The sequence below is a fragment of the Triticum dicoccoides genome, chromosome 1A (genome assembly GCF_002162155.2).
Source record: "Triticum dicoccoides isolate Atlit2015 ecotype Zavitan chromosome 1A, WEW_v2.0, whole genome shotgun sequence".
Taxonomy (NCBI): Eukaryota; Viridiplantae; Streptophyta; class Magnoliopsida; order Poales; family Poaceae; genus Triticum; species Triticum dicoccoides.
In genome coordinates this window covers 8,980,770-8,996,008 of record NC_041380.1, presented here as the reverse complement: position 1 = coordinate 8,996,008, position 15,239 = coordinate 8,980,770, and the positions used below count along the sequence as shown (strand labels likewise).

General features: G+C 44.0%; 1 protein-coding gene across 1 annotated transcript in view; it reads right to left on the bottom strand.

Annotated features, from left to right (window-relative positions):
* Window positions 1-10,626: 10,626 nt before the first annotated feature.
* LOC119358132 (putative disease resistance protein At1g50180) overlaps window positions 10,627-15,239 on the bottom strand; it is a 14,770-nt gene continuing 10,157 nt past the window's right edge. Inside the window, exons 2-3 of the mRNA XM_037624824.1 lie at window positions 14,602-14,816; window positions 10,627-13,146 (exon numbers count right to left, since the gene is read on the bottom strand). Of these exons, the coding sequence (XP_037480721.1) occupies window positions 10,944-13,146; window positions 14,602-14,816 (2,418 nt within the window). The 3' untranslated portion in view covers window positions 10,627-10,943. The remainder of the gene's footprint in view (window positions 13,147-14,601; window positions 14,817-15,239) is intronic.

Here is a 15,239-nt window from a genome sequence, read left to right as displayed (position 1 = left end):
CTCCGGCGGCGACCTGCGGCGGCTCGGGGAAGGGCGCGGGCTCCGGTGGCTCCAGCGGCGACCTGGCGCGGGGCGGCGAACGACGCGGGAGGAGGAGGGGATGAGAGGTCGGGGGCGAGAGGGGGTCGTGCGGACGGTTTGGTTCTGTTTTTTTAACAGCGAGGAGGGCTGGATTAACGATAGATGGTTTGTTGCCTTACTGCCTGGCTTGCAGCGTTAAACACCGAAGAATTAAGGACCATTAGATGTTGATGATGGATGGTTGTGATTGTCTGGTTCTCCGCCCTCTCTTCCTTTTATAGGGGTAGTAGATAATATTGGCATTTTGGGGGATTTGTTTGCTATATTTAGATCATTCAGTGTATTTCTAGGCATCTAGCAAATATAATTCAAATTTGAACTGCAAGTTGATACATCTTTGATGTATCTATATTTTTTGTATGTTTATGCTATTATCTTATCATTTACATTGGACTAATTAACCTATTAATTAAGTGTCCAGTGCCAGTTTTTCTGTTTCTTTTTGTATTTCAAGGAAATGAGTATTTTAACCTTAAAAAATAGGATGAGAAGTTTTTCACCAAGGGACACCCATGGGGCCTGGCCCCGATACCTGGAGAGGCCAGGAGTCCTTGGCGTCCTACTTACACGGGCGCCTAGCCACTAGGGCAAGCTTCTAGAGCCCTCATCTGTCCGCAAACTTCCCACGAAGATATTCCACCGCCATATTATTTTAAGATCGGAATGGATGTGCACACGACACTATGTGCCCGATGTGCAGCCGATAAATAATCTGCACCATCAGATGCTTTAGGGACCAAAGTACTGATGGCTGGAAGGGAAACGTCGTCTGCATGTCGTTTAAAAATATCGGCTATATAGCAGTGCTCTTTTAAGATTTTCCGGAGTTAGAATCTTTCGGGACTAATAAAGCAGTGACGGAAGGCAGATTTCGGCATGTAGAAAACCGCAAACTGTGAGTCTGCATACCAACACTCGAAGAGAATATATATCAGCTTCTTAAGCTATTTCCACAAGAAAACCGATTCCACTATTCCAAATTAGTGTGACATGTAACACATGCTAGAGTCCATGAAATTAGTGATCATCTCAACAATACTTACCATTATTGCTTCAAACATATTCCCTTCGTTCCGAATTACTTGTTGTGGGTATGGATGTATCTAGATGTATTTTAATTCTAGATACATCCATTTCTGCGACGAGTAATTTAGAGCGGAGGGAGTATATATTTAAGGACGCCGATAACGACCACACGTGTGGGTGTTAAGGATCTACCCACACGTTTTGTGTGGTGTCTAAAAGGATCGGTCCACACGCCTACGTGTGGGCAAAACAAGTAATCCCACATGCCTTTTTTTCCTCGCGGTCCCTCGAGACGAAAAGATCCCCAGGAGTATGCGAAAATGACTGAGATGCTCCAGAAGTAAGTTCAATCAATCATTATCGCACCATATCGGCAACTTTGTTCATTTCCTAATTTCAAGTAATTATTTTTTTGTCTGTCAGGGTTTGGAAAGACTTCACCGCAATTTCTCCGGGACTGCCGACCGAGCTGAAATTTAAACACCCAAAAGTAAGTACTACTACCTAGTTCCGCACATCTCCCATTGATTCTAACAAGTTTCATCAATACAATTCAGCATGCTTGCTTATTAGTTTGATTGCCCTCTATTTCTCGTAAAGTGCTTGTGGCAGGAAGTCAGTAATAATTTATGTGGATACTACGTTTACGAGTTCATCTACAAGGAGACGTCCAAGAATAAGCGGGGCTACTCTGAGAAACAATATGAAGTGCGTAAGCAAAATTATTCACAATTTTTTTATTACCATCATTTGTGTTGAGTTTCATTCATACACATGTATTGACCCTCTTCTTCGATTTAGATCTGGCAAATGCAGGATGATCTCCTACCACAAGATCGCATAAAATCAATTCAAGAGGAAATCGGGGGATTCTTTCTTGACCATGTTATCAATAAATCCGAAGAATACCATGTGGAACTTGACTTTCGATGTTAGGGATTGTAAGAGATCTTATATTGTATATATGTAGCTAGTAGCGTCGGATAGATATACGAAAACTTGTTGTTCGATCAATCTCTCGGAGAAGGAGGAGGTCGATCACTTCTATCTGTATATATATGTTCATGATGATCTTGTGTACTTAATAATTTTCTACATTTGCTTACTAGCTAGCGTGTCGCGAGTTCTCTCTATATGTAAAGTACGTAGCGTCGACCAAGCACGTCGATAAAAGAGGACACTTTTCTCTATTAGCTAGCTAACACAATTAATATATGAAACCCCTACATTAACCCTACAAAACCACCAAAACCCCCAAACTACCCCCCTCCCATTAAAAAAACAAAAAACAAAAACCCCAACCCCTGAACTGCTGGCGCGTGGATGCTTTTTGGTCCCGGTTGGTGTTACCAACCGGGACTAAAGGCCCTACTGCCTGGGCAAGTCGCAGCGGCCACGTGGAGCCCCATCTGTTCCGATTCGTAAGTGAACCGGGACTAAAGGCATTGGGCTTTAGTCCCGGTTTCAGAACTGGGACAAATGGGTCTCTGGAACCGGGACAAATGGGCCTTTTTCTACTAGTGATAGTAGCTAGCGTCGAGTTGAATAAAAAACATTAAATAAAAATGAATCCCTAAATGTAAAAGAATTGAATGATAAACACAAAAAGAAAAGGGAGAAACACAATATGAAACCCCTAAACCCTTCAAACCCCTAAACCCCTCCTTTACAAAAACCCAGCGCCTGAAGCTGTTGACGCGTGGCTGCCTTTTAGTCCCGGTTGGTGTGGCCAACCGGGACTAAAGGTCCTCCTGCCTGGACGCCCCACAACAGCGACGTGGAGCCCCTTTAGTCCCGGTTTGTAACACGACCGGAACTAAAAGTGAAGGCTTTTTTAGTCCCGATTGTTTAGTCCCGGTTGCAGAACCAGGACTAAAGGCCCTTTGAAACCGGGATTGATGCCCTATTTTCTACTAGTGTCACCGGCACCTCACCGCCGTCGCGCCCCGACCCGCCACCTCCTCAGCCGCACAACCATCCTCAGGAGCCCTCTACCCGCCGGATCCATCCACTACCGCATCGCCGTCGGCCATTGGTTTCGTTCCCGCCGTCGCCGGCCCCCTACCGCATCGCCGTCGTCAAGCACGACCACACCTGCTGCCGCCTTGGTACTGAAGTTGAAGCGCTCGTGCAGCTGTTGGAGCGCTCGTGCCCTATATGATGTATATTTTAAGACAGATGTTGGAGTTGGACATTTCTTGTGCCCAGAAAACACCGATTTTGGTGATGTATATTTTACATCAAGCCATTTTTATGTCCTATTTTACATCACCTATTAGAGATGCTCTTATTGATTGAAATAAAACACAGTGTTCTTCTAAAGAAAAAGTAAATTTTGCTCAAAAAAATTATTTAGTATTACCTCATATCAATATATAAGATATTTTTATGTCTTACATTTTTATATTTGATACGGAGGTAATATAATCTAGAAAGGGAAATAATAAATCCCGAGCATATCCATGGCAAATCGAGTGCTTTTATGGTAACTTAGTTGACATGAGGATGTCATGTTTAATTGATAAACATGACGATTTCCTAGGGAAAAAATAAAATAAGGGCGAAATTATCATGCTTACTAACTAAACTTGCCATCTGTCTCAAATATAAATTGCCACAAAAAAACATTTTATTTGCCATGGTCAAATCTCGAACGTTCTGGACTTATCCGCATCCAAAAAGAGTGGTTGTGCTTTTTCCTTTTTCGACTTTTTTCACGGTATTTTTTTCTTTTTGCCGTTCGGCGCCAGTTCCCCTCTTATGTCGCACTTCGCCGCGTCTCTCCGACCTGACCGATGATTTCCTTACCTCCTTTCCCTAAACAAAAAAAAAAAGAAAGACAGAAGATTTCCTTACCTCCGGCCAGATCCGTCCCTTTCGACCGACGGCGGCTCACCGCGCCTGCTTTCCCCGGCCTCACTGCCTCTCGACTTAGCCCCGCCGCGAAGGTCTCGTCCACCGCCGCTGGCGCTGGCATCGTGGCCTGTGGCCTCTACCGCCCGCGTCGTAGACCGGCGCGATTTTCGCCATAGCGCTGGCACTACAATGCGTCGCCGTGTTTGCCCGTCACTACTCCACCGTCAATAAGTCCTTCCGCCTCCTTTTTCTTTCATCTCTGCTGCTCTAGGACCTCGCCGTTCCAAAGCGTACCGGTGCCATTTATCTTTCAGTATCCGGTTGCACATTATTTGACTCGAAACGAAGGCCTGAGTGAGAGGCACATGGAGTAGCATTTCAACCAAAACGAAGCTATATTTCAGGTAAGTTTGCCACCGGTTCAGAGCCATCAAGGTTAATACTTGTTCTTAATCAGTAGTATCTTTTTTAGTTTCAGTTGCTTCTCAACTCCCAACTGTTTTTCGATGGCTGTGTTACTGATGTTTGTTTATGCTTGTGACATTTTTTTCATAGTACTGCCAAGTTTTGTTCATGTCAATATTTGGTAATAAGTAGTTTCTGGTAATGCAAATTATGGATATCAGATCTTGGTAGCTGATGAGTTTAATTTGGTGTTCATGGAAGTATTTTGCTGTGTTCACCTTCACTACAAATTTTGTTTATGCTAGTACTTTCTTCAGTCATATCCCTGCTTTGTTCTTCAATGAGTGTTTTGGAGGGCTTGGCGCCCCTTTTTTACCTGTTCATTGAACCATTTTCCCTATGGCAAACATGGATGATCAATATGGTTCAATCGAGCCGGGTGCAGAGTGGAGATGAGGGAAATTGCAAGTTTGCCATAGGGGTATTTTGGCCTTTTCGCTTGGATGATTTCAGCTGAAATACTTAAGAAATGATTTAGGTAAGGAATAGGGCAGGCGATAAGTCAATGTAATATACTTGAGAAATTATTTAGGTAAGGAATAGGGAAGATGATAAGTCAATGAAATATACTAATGTGGGTCAAATTGTGCAAATGCCAAGTAATCTCTACTACTATTAAACAAGCAAAAATTATTTTTTCTAAACATACCCCGTCGAGCGTACACGCAATAACACAGAGCAATTAGAGCCTCACGATCAGACCCATTTATTTAGATCTAACCATCAACATACCTACTAATTCTCGCAAGTGCATTTAGCAATTTGAAAGGGCGGACGAAAACTCTGCCATCCCCGTCCGCTGATCCACTAATTGATCCGCTCCGCTAATCCCTCCATCGCTTCTTCCCCTTCCGCTCCGCTAATCCCTTCATCACTTTCTCCCCTACCAAAAATCCCTGCCGCTGGCGTCCCCATGGAGGCAGGCACGCAGCCTGTACACGCGTCATCGCCGTCACTCCTCTGGCCGTCCAGGCCCACGCCATGCCTTCTCCCCACGCGACATCGCCTCCACCAGCCCTCCACGCCCCACTTCCCCTGCCGGAGGTCCCCCCATCTTCTCACTTCCTCGGTCCAGATGCCGCCGCCCAACCACCGCATCTCACCCGCGGGCCTCTTCGGCGCCCCTCACCCGCCGCCCTCCCAGCGCTCCCTCACATCGCTCCCTTCTCGGTGCCCACCAGCCGTCCTCCTGGCGCTCACCACTCCACCCCACGAAGACAAAGTCGAGACGGCAGCAGGCGCCCGCATCGCTGGCTCGCCGCACTTCGCTGGCCAACAACCGCCGCGGGCGTTCCCTGATCCCTTCGCGCAGCAACAGCAACGGGCGCCCCAGTCCCCTCCATGCGTCCGTGCACTCCGCCTGGGAGTTGCTCTGTTGCCAGGTACGATGGTCCATGCCGGCGGCCGTGACACATGATGCTCTGTGGTTAGGAACGAATTACTTTGCATGAACTGCTTAGCTCGTGAGTTATGCATCAGCCGCTTAGAGCAAGTCAATGTGCATATTAATTCATCTCAAGCTATTGCGGATCGTTCTTCAGTAAAACAAATCTGTACTATATCTCACTTCAATTTCATTGGTGTGGCACAAATATTCATTTTAGGAGATTCAAGACTTCTATTTCATAAGATATTCAATGGATATTTTGTGAAACTATTTCTACCTTGGTTATTGTCCAGAAGAAACAAACTCATGTGAGTGATATTCAGTAGCCTTATAGTAGATATTTGTGAGTAAGTTGGCTTGCGTCGCTAATGTTAATTGTGGCTTTCGCAGGTTCAGGAAGAGCTATTTTGTGCACATGAGTTGCTATTGGCAGCGGACAGATTGTCTATGCAGAGAGCTTAGAGAAAAAAGTGAGTCATTCAATTTTATGTGATGGGAATGTTCACAAGGCATCTTAAATTTTGGAGAGAAATAAACCCATAAAGAATTCAGAAGTGTGCTTGTTCACAGATTTCTTGCAGTGATTAGTAGTAGATGTTCTGCAAAACAATTATATAGGTTAACTTGTCTATATATTGCTTCACATATGTGTGTTTTAAGGTGAATTCAATACAGATCATGGTAGCTAGAGCAGGTGAATGTTCATGAACAGCATTGCTGCTAGCCACAAGCATCAAGTAATCGTATCAAGATTGCTTTGGTGTTGTGGTCCCATAAACATCAAACGTTTGTATGCTGATTGGTAACAGGCCGATTTAGACTGGATAATCTACTGGTTTTGGGACTGACTTGAACAAGTAAAAATTTATGGGTAATCAAGATAAATGCTCACCCAAAGGGCAAAAAATTGGTTGTCGTTTTTCTAGCAACCGGACAAAAGGTCCATTTTCAAAGCATTGTTTGAACTTCTCTGAATTCACAGTGGTAAGTTCTGTTCTCATTTCTCTAGCTGTAGAATTACTTAAGGTGGATTGAGAGTTGTTCCTTTCTATTTTGCATGAATTTATATCTGTTGGTTCATTGAATATCTATGAACTGAAATGATTCCCTCTTGTTGATTGGAGGATGGCGCACAGAATGTAACCTCCCAAGTAGACTATCTCCAGCAGAGGAAAACTTCCACCGAATCGACACGAAGCTCCATATCCATGTGGGCGCTCCGGCGGTGGCGACAACTGCGCCAGCGCCAACACGCCATCCCTCAGCCCGCTTTGCTTGATGCCGGACTCGCCGTCCGCGTTGGAGAGGCAGCTGCAGGTCAGGATGCTCCGGGAGATCACCGCGCTTGGGCAAAATGAGCATCACATCCTGGTCTAGCAAGGAGGATCATATGTGTACCAAAACCGGAGAAGAGCGCTGGCAAAGAAGACGAGGTGAAGGAGGAGTTCGAAGCTCGAGCTGCGGCATGGGCAGAGTCCAAGAAGTGTAAACTTGCATCAAGGCACGAACAAAATCTCCACATATTTTCTTCTGAATCTTATGTTGTTTTGGTCATGATGGATCAGATATCAAAGGAAGGAGGTGATGATACAAGAGTGGGAGAATTGCCAGAAATCCAAATTCGAAGCCAAGATGAATGCAGAGCTCAGCATCCATGAACTTGTTGCACTGTCCAGATAAGACTGAAACAAATCTCAGCTGGTTGTAATTGTGCAAATTTTATTTCAGGTGGAGGCCTAGAAGGCGCGGGCGAAGAACAGCTTCACCAAGAGGCTGCCCACATTGAGGCACAAGTTGGAGGGGAAGCAAGCGAGAGTCGAGGCGGAACCAGCGGGCAGTCTGGGTGGCGTGATAGGTAGAGCGCATCCGGAAGACCGGACGCGTGCCGTCCCGGTTCCAGTGCTGCAACTGGTTCCTGTGCTGAAAACCAAACAAAATTCAGATTGCGTCTGAAATGCAATCTCACTGAAGAAGCTTGAAGGTCTCATTGCAAGCCTGTGGAACAAGATGCACATGAAATTATTTGAATCAGTGCGCTGTAGGTGTTGGTTTGCTGTGTAGTCTGTACAATGTGACCTGAGCTACAGTAGCATGTTACCATTGATAACATGAGGTAATGCTAATGGTCTACTGGCTAATGTAGTGAGAACTTGAAATCATCTTTTCTTTAAACTTAGTGGTAATTGTAGAAAAATAAAAAATATGGCATTTTATCGAGGAAAGATATTTATTTGTTGCTCAGTTCCAGGATGGAATCTGGCTTGCTTGTTCCTTTGCCATAAGTCGTTTTTGTTTGCGACTGAATTTAGCTCATGCTAGCTCAAAATGAAAGAAAAAAGACTAGCTAACTTGCTGCTTTGCCATAAGCCGTCTTATATTGTGAAAAATATACTACTATTTTTTATCTTCACATTTGTGGGCAACTATTTTTTGGTCTTATTATTTTGGACTGTGATATTTGGCACACGTGTGCCATATAAGCAAAACTGCCACACCTCTACTTTTTTTATTTTAAAGTACCACACGATTCCTCGTCCTTTGACCTCGCCTCCTCCCAAACGACCCTGTAGGCTTGCCCGAGAAACCCGCTTCTCCCGTACATCTCGGGCACCCACCCCTGAGAAAACTGTCACTTCTTCACGTCTACCACATGATTTCTCCTCAGGACAAAGTTACCATGATATTTGTATGCAAGTTATCAGGCCTGTGTTGCATAACTTACCGTGCTATTTACATAGAATGTACCAGGTATCTATGTTTCAAAAACTACATCCCTTCAAAGTTACCACTGTGTTTTGTACACAAGTTATAAGGTCTTCAATGTGTAAAATACCGTGATACTTACACATAAGTTATCAGGGTATATGTACATCAACCTCCCCCCGGTCAAAGTTATCATGAGGGATTGTACATGAGTTACCGGGTCTACAGTTCGTATATTATCATGGTACTTGCACCTAAAAACCTGGGTGTGTTTCGGTAGCTTTTTCCATAGGTTAAAAATTACCACGAAGTTTTTGCGTAACTTATCATGCCTATAGCACGTGTGCCCTCATGACACCAAAAATTATGTGACTTTCTTGTGGCACGCCATGCGTTCTGTTCATCCAAGAGGCCCACGCGCGAGGCGAGTGTATGTTTTTAATAACTTAGTTTCCTTTGATAAAAAAGTTATCATCATGTTTATATTGCAAGTTATCGGTTATGCGGTGCTTATATTATCATGTTATTTACACAAAAAATATTGAGGATGTTTTGAACAACTTTTTTCCGGGACAAAAAGTTATCATGGTGATTCTAGGTAACCTATCAAGCCCGTAATGCTTAAAATATCATGCTATTTACACAAAATTTATCAGGGGTATGTTTTAGCAAATCCCCCTCCCCTCATGGGTCAAAAACTTATCATGGTGTTTAGTTATCGCAGTGCATATGTTTTCATGCTATTTACACATAAAAATGCCAGGGGAGGAAGGTATACTACCGTGCTATTTACATAGAAGATGCCGGAGTATCTTTTCAAAAAAAATCCCTACGGTCAAAGTTACCATGGTGTTTCTACCTCAGTTATCAGATGTGCGCTGCATATATTACCATCTATTTATACATAAATTATCGAGTATCTTTTCACATTTGTCTTCCTCAATGGTTAAAGTTACCATGATGTTTGTATCTAAATTATCAGGTCTATGGCGTGAATGTTATCGTGCTATTTACAGAAATTAACGGGGGCGGGTTCAACAAATTTATTCCCAATGATCAAAGTTACCACGAACATGTCAAAAACAGTATTTCCCTTAGCTTGCTCAACAATGAGTGTCATCGGTGAGGTGGTTAGCTCCCTTTGTTGATTACCTGCAGAACAGAGATCAAATCCTAGTCCAAGCATTATTTTTGTTGAAAATCGGGAAGGCGCGTGGGCCATAATTGACGATTACGAAAATTAGGAAGGCACGAGCGGGTGTGCCCGATAAAATCGGGGAGGGCGTGCGGGAAAGGAAAGAAATCGGGGGAGGTCGTGCGAAAAAGGAAGGAGATCGGGAGGCATGCGGGAAAGGAAAGAAATCAAGAGGACGTGCAGGGAAGGAAGGAGATCAGGGGGAAACTGACGGCGCTAGATGCGTGTGGCAGTTTCGCAATCTGCCACACGGTTGCCAAATACATTTTTCGTATTATTTTATCTCACTACTTTCCGGTTGCTTTCAAGCTTTTCTTGAAGAACAAATATTAAATTGTGAATTCATTTGAAACCCTGCCATCTTATAATGGAGAATCTATAAGAGAGTATTCAAGCATGTCTGTTTTCACACTTACATTGTAAGAGTCTTTGGAATTGTATATCTATTCTATCCGAGCGGAAATAGAGATGGATGTTGCTGATGTATTGAATCTCGGTACATTGCAGGAGATCTCATCGAGATTTAATCTCGCAGAGTTTATTGAATGTATAGGAACCATTGCATATGTTGATTGAAAATTTATACTTTAACATATTCAAATTTTGAACTCTAATAAGACGTGCATTGCACGTGCATGCTTACTAGTACAGGGAAAATAATCAAATTCCCTCCTCCCGAATGCAAATGTAATTGTTTTTTTATCTTTTATATTTCACATAAACGGTTTGTCTACGCCAAACAAACTCATATGAGAATACAAAGCAAACAAGAAATAAATCAGCAACTATACTGTTCCGAAATGTATAAAGCAGAACACGAAATCAGCAAGCCGCGGCTTCCTGCGCTAATCATTCAGTTTTGACACAACTCTTATTCCCCGTTTTTACCACAGCAAAAATAAGTAGAGTAAGAAATCAGAGTGGTTGTTTCTTATGGCTCCAGCTTTGGAATTTGTCCATTGTTTTATTTTATTTTACATAATAAAAAGTTCATCTACATCAAACAAATTGATTTAAGAATTCGAAGCAAGAAAGTTCAAAAGAACACAATATACATACTGTTCGTTACGTATGTAAAAAGTCAACACCAAGTCAACACCCGCATTCAGATTCGCCACAACTCTTATTCCCTGTTTGTTGGACAGCCAAAGAGTAAAAGGAGTGCCTTACTTGCAGTGAGGTTCAGAATCAATTGGCAGGACATGCTAGGAGGGTTTGCTCATTCAGAAATCAAGAAAGCAGCATCAGCTTCTGTGCTTCCATTTCATCCAACAACTCCTTTGGCACTTGGCTGTTATTCTTAAGCTTGAGCCCAACCAGGTTGGGGCGGACCTTGCGAACAATATCCCATCTGACCACAGGCCATTTCGCAGCGCCATCTAGCTCCATAGTCTGGAGGCATCGAAGGATAGGCCCGGTAAACAAGCATGAGGGGATACCATCACCTTCCAGCTTCAAGTGCCCAAGGAGATGCATGTTAGTGAGAGCACCCTCCAGTGCAGACCCATGGTTAGCAGCGTTGAACCCGTGCAGCTCCAGTGACTGAAGCTTGGCCATCTTGTCCAGCGGAGACCTTCCTTGGTCCCATTTCCCTTCACCGGCCACCACACCGTGCAGAGTCTGTAGCTCAGCCAGTTCGTTCACAAGTGATGTTGGGAGTGTGAGCTTCTCTGCAAGCACATGCCGGAGCGTTTTGATCTTCCAGAAATGCGGGTGAATCTCCACGACAGCGGTCTTGCTTATGTCGAGCGTCTGCAGATTGAGTAGCCTTCTAATGCTGCGAGGGAGCTTCTTCAGACCAGGGCATTCAACACGTAGGTACCGCAGGTGAATCATGTCACCAATCTCATCGGGCAACTCCTGGAGTTTCAAACCCTGTACAGAGATTAAGCGAAGGAACTTGGACCAGCACAGAAACTTGAGATCATGGCTCTTCAGGTTGCTGCCTCCTGCTACCTCCTCTGTGACGGGACTGGAGACTACACAGGCGAGCCTGGGCCCGCATGGGAACTCACGTCGTTCCTTCTTACTCTGATCGGACTTGTCACTGCTTTGGCTATTACCTGCTGCAACGCGGCATATGAAGGACCGCAGCTTGGGGAACTTATTGCTGAATGTGGTGTAGGTCCCGCTGTCATCCTGAATTGAGAGGCGGCGCACCGATGCTGGCGCAAGGATGTCATTTCTGTCACTAACCTCAATGAAGCTCGCCTCTCGAGCTTCTGATTGCAGGAACCTTACGAGGCGGCTGTGAACAGTGACCGTCTTGATTCCACCATGTGCGTTCTGGCTTTCCAACTCAACCAGGCATCTCGAGACCAACTCCTTGAGGTAGCTGTGTCCCAACTCCTCTAGAGTCCTGCCCTTACGTGGCTTGATGAAGCCCTCAGCCGTCCACATCCGCACGATATGACCAGCAGAAAGGGAGACATTCATGGGGTAAGCGGCCAAGTAGAGGAAGCATGACTTGAGATCTTGAGGGAGGTCATCAAAGCTCGCCGACAAGATCCTCTCGATCACCATTCTGTTGGACAGCTTTGTTTCCCTTGCGGTGGTCATCTGCTGCTGAAAGGTCTTCCACTCACCTGGGTTCTCCTTCAACAACAAAAGCCCTGTTATTGGGTTGTCTTGACCATCTTCTGCCTCCTCCATTCCAGGTCTGAGCTCCTGGAGCACTGCATCCCACTCAACGGGCTTCTCCTTGTATCGTAAGAGTCCAGCGAGAACCACTATACCCAAAGGGTGGCCTTGTGTTACATCAAACACATCTTCTTCATATGTCTTCTCCTTGGTATTCTTGTTGTCCTTGGTGTACTTGCTGCCCTTGTTGTCCTTGGTGTCCTTGTTGTGCTTTCCCTGTTCGGCAAAGACCCTCGAACGGAACAGTTCTCCACTTGTATCTTCATCCAAATGGCTCAGCCTGTGGATACTCTTGCTCTCATAACCTTCCTGGTTCAAGGTAGCAGCATGCCACGCGACTTCCTCACATTCAGGTTCCAGTATGAGCACCACCCTACTGCCTATTTTGTTGTCTGGCAAGCTTGCCCGCACACAATTCAGGATAGTCTTGGAGGAAATGCCACCGAGAACTACCAGGTAGCTCTTATCAGTGAGGAGACCATAGAGCTTATCAACAATATCGATGCCGTTATCCTGAGGAGTTTCATTATGTTTGTGGATGCGTTTGTATGCTCTCTTGTATACTTCTTCTAGGAGATCTTCCATGCTGGAATCCGGTGGCATGTTGTACCACACGAAAACTTCAAAATTCCTCATCAAGTCCTTGCAGATTTGCATTGTTAGTGTCCTTTTTCCAATACCACTCTCCCCTAACATGGAGATGAACATTTGCTCGCGATGCTCTTCATGAAGCAGCAGTTCACGTACAGTCTTTGCATCTTGCTCACGCCCCACAACTTTCTTTAGGCCATCCCTGTAAACAGTATGGTTCATAGATGAGATAAACTACAATGGTATTTCAATATTTTCGAAAAACCAGCTTAAACTGTATATGTGTGATTTCAAGATTGTGCACCTTTCTTTTTCAATGCATGACGAAATGTATTCCTCACATAATTATTCATCCTACTTGCTAACCTTGGCGAATTATAGTTTTTTTTATAGTTTCATGTGATCCTGTAATGAATGATACTCCCTCCGATCCAAAAATAAGTGTTGTGGTTTTAGTTCATTGGGAGTAGTTTATTTCTTGTGTGAACAGTGCAACTTTTGTTGCTTAATTAGAGCACCCGTTCGAATCATGAACATAGAGCAGAAATATGGATGCCACTGGAACAGAATAAACATTTCCTTCATACTATGTGGATGGATTAATAAGCATCCTTTCTTCGAAACGCATGTTCATTAATTAGTCGGTAAGAGTTTTTTAAACATCACAAAAGATTCTTTTTTATCTTAGTTGTGTAATGAGCCAAACATTCCGCCAATGGTAGGCAAGCTTGGAGGAGTTCCCTTTCGATTTGTTCATTTTCACATAATTTTTATCTACTTCTTTCATGATATAATTAAGATCCTGTTGGTACAATTGAAAATAAAGCGTAAATGAATTCAAATTTGTGGACTTGCCATATCATTTTTTGTGTGGAAAGGAGGGCATACCCAGCCTCTACATCGATTGATGCAAGTAGTTGTTTCACTTCAAAATCTATAGGCAGATAAAAAAATAAGATGACTACATGATTATTATTAAAATGACCACATGAAATAAATATAATGCATTTTCACCCATAGCACCACCACTGTTAGAGTGTGGGAAGGAGAGACCATTACCTTGACACCAACATTTTTTTGCGGGTAGACACCAACATGAAGACACAGAAGTGACCGCTTAGATCTGAAGGACCCAAGATATCTCACACACTGCCTCCTATACCCAACACCAACAGCCAAGAAAACCTCTGTTTCGATGGGAGATATGGAGGAAATTTGTTCACTTCTGCTATCGTTGCTGACGGAGCTGAAGCCATTGACAACCAGAGACCTAACTAAGATACCTAGACTACTGAATGCACGGGGACCAAGGTCCCATGGTTCCCTACCTTCCCTCTGCTGTCGGAGCAGCCGGCAGAGGTGAGGGAACCCCGATGATGCCGAAGTTCGGGGCGCCTACTCCCTCCTCTCGCTGATTCGTTTTTGGTGGCTAGGGTTTGCTAAAGAAAATGACATTAATTTTAGTATTCCTTGTGTTCATATAGGAGGAAGTACCTTAGGAGTTTTGGTAATATAAATGAAATAGCATTAAGTAAGTAGAAAGGTTCACTATGTTCTAACTCACTTATGTTGGCTAGTTGCTTCGGTATTTCTGTATTTCACATAGAGTAAACAGATTAAGAAAGGTAAGTTATTTGGGTAAGTTTGGGCGACATACCACGGTGCAAGGGCTGTGGTGGAAGACGTCCATATTCCTGATGGAGAATGGTCGATCTTGTATTCCTTTTGGTTCTCTGAGATTTGATCTAGTCTGGTCTTGATTCTGTTGATTTGACCAGACAGACCATGTCGAACAGTGATCTGGGTCCTGCAGCTAGTCATGTATCTAAGCACCAGCTTCCAACCTCCATAATTCTGGTTCGCTAGGTCCACCTTTAATTGACCAGAAATTTCAGGCATGAGCCACAACATGCAGTGCGCAGACGTTCACATCGCATGGGTTACATAAGAACTTTATGAATTTTGTAGAGTAGATGTTCTATGCTCTGTCTGATTCTAGGCTAGCCATACTATTAAGCGGGGCAGGTGCATGCAAATTTGTTATTAGGGAGGGTATGCAATGAGTGGAGGGAATGCTATTGGAACATACGGAGTACAAGTTATTCCATTTATGTACTATCTCGGATCAAAATGCCCTTCTTCCACCAGCAGCCTTCCTGTTGACTCGAGCCATTCTGGTTACAACATTTCAGCTCTCACGTCTATTTCAATGTTTCTAGAATGCTATACATCTAAACAGTTGATCTTCACCACTTCTATTTCTCTCAACACGTACATATGCTACCTCATTAATTA